The sequence below is a fragment of the Peromyscus eremicus genome, chromosome 3 (assembly GCF_949786415.1).
Source record: "Peromyscus eremicus chromosome 3, PerEre_H2_v1, whole genome shotgun sequence".
In the NCBI taxonomy this organism is placed as follows: Eukaryota; Metazoa; Chordata; class Mammalia; order Rodentia; family Cricetidae; genus Peromyscus; species Peromyscus eremicus.
In genome coordinates this window covers 127455427-127465629 of record NC_081418.1, presented here as the reverse complement: position 1 = coordinate 127465629, position 10203 = coordinate 127455427, and the positions used below count along the sequence as shown (strand labels likewise).

The following is a 10203-nucleotide window of genomic DNA, read 5'->3' as shown; positions in this document are numbered from 1 at the left end:
TTTAAATCCCCAGAACTCAAAAGAAAAGCAGGGTGTGGCTGGTACCTGTGCCTGTCACCCTAGTGATGGCACAGGGGGTTGGGAGACTCTCTGGGACTTACTGGCCACCAGCCTAGTTGAGGTTCAGTGTGAAACCCTGTCTCAAGGGAATATGGAAGAGAGCGCTAGAGCAGGACATCTGTCATCCTCACTTGACACACACAGGCAGATGGTTCCCCTCACATCATGTGTGCATATAATACACACACACACACACACACACACACACACACACACACACTCACACACACACACAAGAAATAAACCCTGTTACCTAAAAATACAGAAACTGCCCCTGCTGGGATTTTCTTTCCAGGTTTGGGGGATGGAGATTCTAAAATAAGAAAGAAAGGTCAATCATTTCACCAGACTTGTTGAGCATGGTAGGACACACCTGTAATCACAAGACTTGAGCAGCCGAGGCAGGAGGACAGTCGTGTATCGGGGCTACATGGTAAGCACCACACCAACCAGGACTACATACAAAACTGTCTCAAAAATACCAACAGCCCAGTCCTTCTCTGGAGTACATGCAACATGGTACAAACCTAAACAGGTTTTTATAAAAAGGACAATTGTCCCTAAGCCATTTTCAAAAGTATTGAGTTCTTTTCATTTTTATTGACATCAGCAGCTTTTTCCTTAGGATTAGCACAGTCTAAACTGTGACTCCCATGAACGATGCACTAAGACAAACAGCAGCTAACAAGGCTATCTGGGGGAGCCAGGCCCAGAGCAAGCACCGTCTTTTAAGACAGGGCTAATGCTATCCTTTCCAGCTCAGTGAGATGAACCGGTGAAGGGAACAGTAAAAACCTGTGAGATGGTGGTGGAGGAAATAAAAGTATCAAGTTAAACAAGAAAAATAAGTAGACCAACACGACAGCAAGATAAGGATGGCCCCGACAGAATAATCACACAGGAGGCTATCACTTAAAATAACCTATTCCCAATGCCTAAGGAACTCCTGAAAATCTGATGGAATAAAAATTGTAGTTCCTGCCGGGCGGTGGTGGCGCACGCCTTTAATCCCAGCACTCGGGAGGCAGAGGCAGGTGAATCTCTGCCAGTTCAAGGCCAGCCTGGGCTACAGAGTGAGTTCCAGGAAAGGCGCAAAGCTACGCAGAGAAACCCTGTCTCAAAAAAAAAAAAAAACAAAAAAAACAAAAAACAAAAAAAAAAAAAACTAAAAAAAAAATTGTAGTTCCTAAAAAAACACTCTGGGCTTTTAAAAATTCCTACAAATGATTCTGATGGATGCCACCTGGAGGAATTATTGATGGCCAACTGATATACTCAACACAAGCAATGTTCCCTTGAATTAAATGTCATTATAGTAAAGCTGGCCTCAGCAAAGCTCACAAATACTTTTTTACTATCTTATCAACCTCTGAGAGGTAAATGTTTGTTGTGGGTCTGAAGATGGTACTGCTGTCTGTTCCTAAGACAGAAACTGGCGAAGACAAACTGTCTTCAACTGTTTCAAGGCGAAAACAACTTTCAGCTTAACAGAAATAAAGCCTTGGGTGTTCTGTCTCCCAATAGAAAGAGATTTAGAACTTGTTTGCTGGAAAGTTTTTTTTGAGGGGGTGGGTGGGTGGTCAACTTGATAGAAGCTAGAGTTGTCTGGAAAGAGAAACTCTACTGAGAAACTACCTCCATCAGATTGGCCTATAGGGAGGTCTGTGGAGTACTTTCTTGATTAGTGATTAATGTGGAGGGCCCAGCCCACTGTGAGCAATGCCACCCACAGTTAGATGGTCCTGAGAGAGAATGAAAAACAGCTATATATAAGCCTGGAAAGCAAGCCAGGAAGTAGCATTCCTCCATGGTCTCTGCTTTAGTTCCTGCCTTCCAGGAGTTCCTGCCCTGACTTCCCTTCATGATGGACTATAGGCTGCAAAGATAAATGAAGACCCTCCCCGCCACTCTTGGTCATGGTGTTTATCACAGAAATAGAAAGCCAGCTAGGAGAGCATGCAAGGGAAAAGCGGTGGTCCCCAACCCTACCTTCATTAACGGGAGCTTGTGCTTGCCGATCCCGGGAGGCTTCCCTGAAGAGGTCACTCTGGTTGTGGTAAGACAGAGGATATTTTAAAATACAGAGATAAACAAGGCTGAACTTGAAGATTTCTGAGAAGTATTATATACTTTGAAGCTACGTGTTTATTGTCCTGCCAAAAAACAGTCGCAAAGTTCAGACGAGAGCAAAATGAACTTAATTTGGGCCTGTCGGGAATTAAATAAAAAGATGGAAGAGGCTAACATACCGCTAACTCAAGTACACTATCCACTACTGATCCTCTCACAGCCTCTCCTCACGTCAAAGGACAGTAAGACGTCAGGAGATATATTTCTCACTCTGTGGTTCTGACTTCAACATGTCCCCCCAAATGAAAGGAGTAACTAATAGGAAGCTACTTTTCTCAAACAAAAACATGGATTTCTTCCTTACACATGCAAAGGCACAGATACAAAGAGCTTCGTTCATTCGCCCACCTCACCTCATCTTCATCATCATCAAAAAGTCCCTGTCCTTCCCTGAAGAGGCCACCTCTAGAGCCAAACGGTGAGAAGTCTTCATCGGTCAACTTGGGGGGTGGAAACAAGCTGTCCTCTTCATCTGACAGAAAGCAATGTTGCACAGGGAGTGTTAAAATGGGTGTGCACGAGGTGGTGCCACACTGCCTGCAATCCCAGCATGCAGCAGGCTGAGGTAAAAGGAATCAAAGTTCAAGGACAGCCTGGGTGGAGGGTGGGATTAAGGCCAGCTTGGGCTATATAGGAATTCCAAACTAGCTTGGGCTATATAGCAAGACTTTGCCTCAAAAATACTAGGATGAGGGGGAAAAAGATGGGTTTGGAATCCAAATTCTTGGGGTTGCCTCTATACCAAATACAGTGTTGGCATGGACTTTAATGAAGGCATGGACTTTAATGAAGCCATACTTCGAAAGGAGTATTTGACATCCTCAAGTGAGCAATATCTGGAGACAACAGGCCAATCTCTTAGAGTGACTTACTTCAAAGCAAGAATACAGCTCAACTGCCACATGCAAAAGTTTAGAGAAAGGAAAAACAATCCTATAGATGGAGACAATGGCAAGGGAACACAATAGATGCCACTACTTAATATGGAAGGGTCATATGCAATCTTTACTGAAAACTTCAACAACCCATAGTGTCTGCACATCTAAAAGCAATGCCTACTTTAGACGAGCAATTCAAATACTTCCAAGCATCACTCTGCACTCGCCTTTCTTCCATGCCAGCACCCTAAAACGTGCTTTCAGATACTTTAAGTGGGTGGAGACACACCTACTTGTCAACGCTTAACCCTGAGACTTTTACATTACATAAAGGCTCCTAGTGAGTGAGGGGCTTACCATCTGGAGGTGTTCTCCTTTCCTTCTTCTCCTTCATTGTCTTCTGAAGTTTTCCATCTGCTGAGCATAAGATTTATGAGACTCTCGTAGCTTTTACAATACTCAGCATTCTTCTTATACAGGTACTGATTCTCTGTTTGAGTCTGCATCCTCATGACACAGGCCAAGAGCAAGACACGAAAGTTCGTATCTCAGCTCCATTAGGGCACTTCCTCAAGGGAGTGTCTCTATACAGCCGAAGGCTGCCAGGTCACCTGCATATCAGGACTGTGCTAAAGAAGAAATTACTCTACCTTTCTACTCTGTTAAATAACTAGAATGTACTGGATAGTGCATTTTTACTAGTCAAAACTTAAGAGTTACTGGTAGGCCATGGATTCACAATCTGCAGTTCACAGTTCTCTGGGGCTCCTGCATGTAAAATGTTACATAGATATATACATGTACTGGTAGTGGGGTAGGATACTCAGAGCATCTGATTATCAAGCAGAACTTAAGAGCCACTGACATGGCTTAAAGCAGTGGGTCTCAACCTGTGGATCGCAACCCCTTTAGGGTCAAATGACCCTAACGCCACAGAAAACAGATATTTGTTATGATTCACAACAGTAGCAAAATTACAGTTATGAAGTAGCAACAGAATTTTATAGTTGGGGTGACCATAACATGAGGAACCACATTAAGGTCTGCAACATCAGGAAGGTTGAGAACCACTGGCTTAAAGGGTCAAAGTGTTTACCACTGGGCCTGACAACCAGACCCACAAGGCAGAAGGAGGGAGGAGAAAACCAACTCTGCACATACATCAAGGCATGCACATGGCCCCCACCCCCGTTAAATGAATAAAATGTAAAAGAACAACAATAAGGGAGTCTAAAAAAACAATGACAAAAGACCAAGAACCAAAATGTCTGCCTAACATTGGCGAACCCTGTATTTGGGTATGGTGGCTTATATTTATGATCCCAGCATTCAAAGAAGGCAAGAAGATCAGGAATTCAAGACACCCTTCCTTGCCTGAATTGCATATTTGAGGCCAGCATGGAATACATGAGACCCTGTCTCCAAAAAAGAGAAAGACACATAAACACAGAGAGACAGACAGACAGAGAACATGTATGTGAGCACACACAAGCAGACTACTGAACGCCACTAACCAACCACCCCATTATCCTGACTTCAGAACTCACCTATCTGTTCCTCTTTCACCTGATTTGAGATATCTCCTTTGATCCGAGCTGCCAGCTCATCAGCAAAAGATGTAGGTCTTTTCTACAGGCAAAAAAAAGAAAAGAAAAAAAAAAAAAAAGAATCACTATTTTCTAACAAATTAGTACAGTTTACTTCTTGACATCTAACAAAATTATATCGAGTCATAAAATACTAAAACTACAAACAAAACAGGGCTTTTTTTTCTCTTTTAAGGTTTATTTTACTTTTATTTATGTGTGTGTGTGAAGACAAGTGCAAAACCAGGACTTTATCAATGAATTTAAACAGATGGATCCTATAGAGCTCAGCTAAGCAACAAATTCAAACTATCTCTTTAAAAGGAGATACTCTTAACTTCTTTTTTTTTTTTAAATACTTGAAAAAGCTAAGAAACCAGCATGAAGAATGGAGGGAGATGGAAGAGAACATGAACTCAAAATTCTGAAGCTGAATGTATATCCCCAACGAGCTGACTTAGCATTAGAAGAAAATGGCACTCATAAGGCAACTGAAGACACAGGGACACTTACTGCTACTTATACAACTATAAATCAAGGACAAGAGAGATGGTGCTCACTGCTCTTGCAGAGGACCTAAGGTTGGTTCCCATGTCAGGTGTCTCACAACCTGTAACTCCAGCTCCAAGAAATCTGATCCCCTCTTCTGGTCTTCCCAGGAACCCAACACATATGTGTGTAAATACAGTCACACAGATATGCCAAAAACACACTTAAAAAAATAAGACAGATCTTTAAAAGAAAAAAAATTCAATTACAAATATGGGAGCTACAGAGATAGCTCCATCAGTACAACGCTTTCTGCACAAGCGTGAGAACCAGAGTCCAGAGCCTTGGAACTCACATGAAAAGCGAGAAGTGGCTATGTGTGCCTGTGATCTCAGAGCTGGGGAAACAGAGACAAGAGGATCCTGGGGCTTGTTGGCCAGCTAGTTTATCCTGGTAAGCCCCGGGTTCAGTGAGAGACCCTGAGTCTAAACAAAGGGGAGAATGACTGAGGAAATCTTCCACCACTGACTTCCGGCTACACACACAATCACAAATCTGACGTAAGGAGATGACTACAGACACAAACGGCGCTATTCAGGAGCAACGTGTAAACACCGCTTCTAAGACCTCATCAAGGGATAACCACACTTACAGACTTGGCATTTTCCTCAATGTCCTCAATATCATCCCCCTCCTTCTCGGAGTCAACGAAAAGGTCACCATCATCATCCTCTTCTTCATCACTCATCTGTGTGGTATGCTGAGAATGCAAAACAGAATCACGAGATGCAAGTCATCAAACTGAAAAGGAGACACGGTTGATTTTTAATCTCTCCCCTTAAAAAGGGCAACCACACTTCGAACACATACTCCACATGGTTTATTTATTAGAAACTAGCTGGGCAGTGGTGGCCCATATCTTTAATCTCAGCAGGTAGAGGCAGGTGGAGCTCTCTGAGTTCAAGACTAGCCTGGCCTACAGAGTGAGTTCTAGGACATCCAAGACTACACAGGAGAAAAACCTATCTATTTTGAAAAACCAAAAAATAAAGTAAAAAAAAAAAAAAAAAGAAAAGAAAAATAAAGGATTTACTTTTTATTTGTTTGTTTTGGTTTTTCAAGACAGGGTTTCTCTGTAGCCTTGGCTGACCTGGAACTTGCACTGTAGACCAGGCTGGCCTCAAACTGAGAGATTTGCCTGCCTTTACTTTTTTAACAAAATAAAGGTTCAAAAATATCAAAACAAAGTATTAGAATATTGAAAATATTCATTATTAGAGGAATGTAAACTAGTCTTAACAAGAGCAGGAAGTGATGATTAAAAGGAGCTATTAAAAAGGAGTAAAATTTGGAAAAGGTAATACTCAAAGGAGGTGGCAAGCCTAAATACATGACATACTAAGAGAAAACTAGCAGTGAGCATGAAAAATCCTCACTATAGAGTTCAAAAGTCAGTTTAGGAGACTTGGAGTATAAACATGGTACAGAGCTTGCCAAACACACCTGAGAGCCTAGGTTCACCCCTAGTGCCAAGCAGAAAGAACAGTAAGTTTAGTATACATGGGATGCTTCAGCTAAAGCTTTAAAATGAATTCATTTCAATACATGAGCTTTACCTGGTTTTGATCATTGTCACTTCGACTAGCAAAATCTTCCTCTGATTCCTGTGGGTGAAAATGTTTTGCTGTTAACACAGAAAAAGTCACGTTGGTCTCTGAGGTAAGTTGACTGTGTGGGGCAGAGGAAAAGCTCTTATACTCATTCACCTTAAGTAGCAGACAAGATGAATGACTGGCAATATTGCAAGAGTTGTCTAGCTGCCATAAAGTTTGTGTTTCATTTAAATAGCTCTCATTTATATCACTTGTATTTCCCAATTCTAAGCTTCAGATTTAAAGAAAGATCATTTGATTAATCAGAGGTTGGTTTGGGTTGCTTGACATTTTGGACTACAATCTCTGTGTTCCCTCTAGGAGGATAACTACTTCATTAAGCTCAAGAACTGAACATCAGAGCTGGAGAGATGGCTCAGTGGTTAAGAGCACCGACTGCTCTTCCAGAGGTCCTGAGTTCAATTCCCAGCAACCACATGGTGGCTCAGAACCATCTGTAATGAGATATGGTGCCCTCTTCTGGCCTGCAGGGACACATGCAGGCAGAATACTGTATGCATAATAAATTAATAAATCTTTTAAAAAAAAAAAAGAACTGAACATCAGTGTTTGCTACACTGATTTGGTAGAGGGCTACACTGACAGCTAAAAACAAAGGACTCCGCAGATAATTATCTATAGCAAAGTAACAGGCAAGTTTATTTCTATTGCTAGCTAAGATTTCTATTGGCAGGGCTGGAGGAAGAAATGCAGGGGAGGAGGGGGGAGAACAATCAAGAAATGAAAATTAGGTACAAAAATGGTCTCCTTTTAGAACCTCATACTCATCATTGTCTGAAGGAACAACTCAAGGCCCCAGACTCTAGATGAAGATTTTACTCTGTGGACCTTAAGACACTAGCAAGCGAACATGAAGTAGATGCTTTGATTAGCTTTAAAACATTAAAAGAGTATGCTCTTCTTGCAAGGGACTAGAGTTTGGTTCTTAGCACCTACATCAGGCAGCTCACAACTCCAGTTCTAGGGGATCTGACATCCTCTTCTGTCTCCACAGGCATCTGCACACACTGCACTCCCGGGTGTGCGCGCACGCACACACACACACACACACACACACACACACACCCATAACAGTAATAATAATCATGATGATAAATCTTTCAAAGTTGTTCATGAACATGCACGCACACACACTAATAAGAATAACAATAATAAAATCTTTAAAAGTTGTTTATTGCAGCTCTTTATTTTTTTCTAGGATTATTCAAGAAGGACACATTTCAAGACTAAGTTTCTGGCAGAGACTGTACCACAGTGTCTAAGCTGTTCTCTCCTCAAAATATAATGGGACGTGAAGAAATTTGGTAGAAAGGAGAGCAGGTGGGTAATGGTAATGGATTAGAGCAGTTTCCCTTACTTCTCTCTGTACAAATTACAAATAAGAATTTCAACCCTAAGAAAACACTTCAGATTCTGCCCCTTAAGTTTATAAAAACAGTTCACTAATTCTAAAGCATGTTACACACTTAGCCTGCTCCACACATCCTAAGCTTCCTGTCACCATGACGTGGTCATACCATGTCCTTACCTCCTCTTCTTTCTCTTCCTCACTGTCCACAATACTTCCCCGGTTGCTGCCTACTGAGCCTTCTGTCAGGAAGAGTATAAAAGTCAACACCAATTCACCAGAAAATATCTGAAGCTCCTTCTCAAAGACGCCAAGCACAACAGCATCAAAGAGGCTTTAGTGGAGCAAGTGCCACTTAATGGAATGAAAGCATCTTTGTTACTAATACAATTTCAAAGCACCTCCCATGCTTTAAAAGAATTTCATAACTTGGTCTTATTCTACATGGATGTCAAGGTTACAAAAAAATGAAGAAACAGTATCAGACTAAAAGCTGACTAGCGATGACAGGTAAAGGCAATTGCCACCTGTCCTGAAGATTGGAGTTTAGTCTCTGGAACTCACATGATGGAACAGAGACTGACTCCCATAGGCTGTCCACACACACATACATAAAAAAATAAATAAATAAACATAAAAAATTTAAATGAAATTAAAATAAATGATGACTAGACTAGAGCAATTCAACAACTAAATGTTCCAAGTCTTAGACCAGAGAAGGTGACAGAGGTAGGAAAAGACAGAAATGGGACAAAAGACAAAATCTGAACACAACCAAAGAGGCTAACAGTAAAAATTCTTGAAACTGACCACTTTACAGTGTGGTTATGTTAAGAAAATGTCCTTGATCTTAAAAAATATATAAAGAATATTAGGGCAATGGAGGGCCAGATAAATTATGACATACAGACAAAGAATGAAAGTTCAGAGTGAAACATCAACTGGCAAACCTGAGGGAGGGTCTGTTGATCTCTCCACTGCTCTTGTCATGTTGATAGAAAGTTTTAATTATTTTAACACAAAGAGTTAAGCTACGTTAAACATGACAAAAATATTGGTGAGAAAGAGTACCTTCACTGGAGAGCTCTCCAAGCCCTACATCTTCCTGTTCCATGAAGAGCTTTGACCCGATGAGATAGGGCAAAGGGCGGTCAATGTAGAGGTCCTTCAAGGAAAGAAAGGGCACAGCCATTAAACGCATGGGTTGAAATCATTCTGCTGCATCTGACTATCTCAAACAAGTTAAGGTGATACACAAAAGTAGAAAACAAGAAACATGGCAAGGTTAAACATCACTGATTTTTAAAACACTAAATTCTAGATAAAGATAACAGCAAAGCTGACTCCCTCCCCATATACCTCAGTGATAGAGACACTAGCAAGGCCTGGGAAAGGTTTACAGCAGTAACCAAATGAGGAAAATATAACCTCCCAAGAAAACGTTCCCGAGGAGGCCAAGGGATGGAAGCCTGGGAGCCGTGTAAGGCCTACCCTCCCCTTACTCAAAAGCAAGCCAACAGAAAGCCCAGTACTGGTGGGCCGCCCTTTGTAAACATACAAATTTACATACTAGAAATATCTTCTGAACAGACGGCAACACTGAAAGTTCTAGGCCAGCCAAGACTACAACGTATGACTCTATCTTTAAAATTTTTTAATTATTTGGCTGACCAATACTACTTCAATACTACCTTACACATAAAAACACATACTTAATTGAAAATCATTGATAATAGCTCAAAATTTTGAGAGAAATGAAGAAATAACCCAAATGTTATCAGATGCTGAGACAATAGTAGTCAAACCCAGATTGGATGGAGCAGAGGGAACAAGACAAGGCACTATGGGGACTGGGAGGGATTTCTTAAGCCTGCAGCAGAGCAAAGAGAAGGCTGGCTTACATGTCCATAAAGTAAAGTAGGAGACAAGGCCACTCAGCAAATTATCTACAGTTAACACAACAAATTAAATAGTCCAAAGACTGAGGAGTAGAGTATCTGTTTGGGAGAAAACAGCAGCCTCAGAATCAGAAGAATATC

The 10203-nt window shown here is 41.3% G+C and overlaps 1 protein-coding gene across 1 annotated transcript in view; it reads right to left on the bottom strand.

Annotated features, from left to right (window-relative positions):
* Window positions 1-10203, bottom strand: part of Washc2c (WASH complex subunit 2C) — a 56462-nt gene that overhangs the window by 33836 nt on the left and 12423 nt on the right. Inside the window, exons 6-14 of the mRNA XM_059258435.1 lie at window positions 9236-9329; window positions 8345-8406; window positions 6760-6807; window positions 5796-5903; window positions 4616-4697; window positions 3426-3485; window positions 2544-2662; window positions 2050-2107; window positions 314-373 (exon numbers count right to left, since the gene is read on the bottom strand). Coding sequence (XP_059114418.1) covers window positions 314-373; window positions 2050-2107; window positions 2544-2662; window positions 3426-3485; window positions 4616-4697; window positions 5796-5903; window positions 6760-6807; window positions 8345-8406; window positions 9236-9329 — 691 coding nt within the window. The remainder of the gene's footprint in view (window positions 1-313; window positions 374-2049; window positions 2108-2543; window positions 2663-3425; window positions 3486-4615; window positions 4698-5795; window positions 5904-6759; window positions 6808-8344; window positions 8407-9235; window positions 9330-10203) is intronic.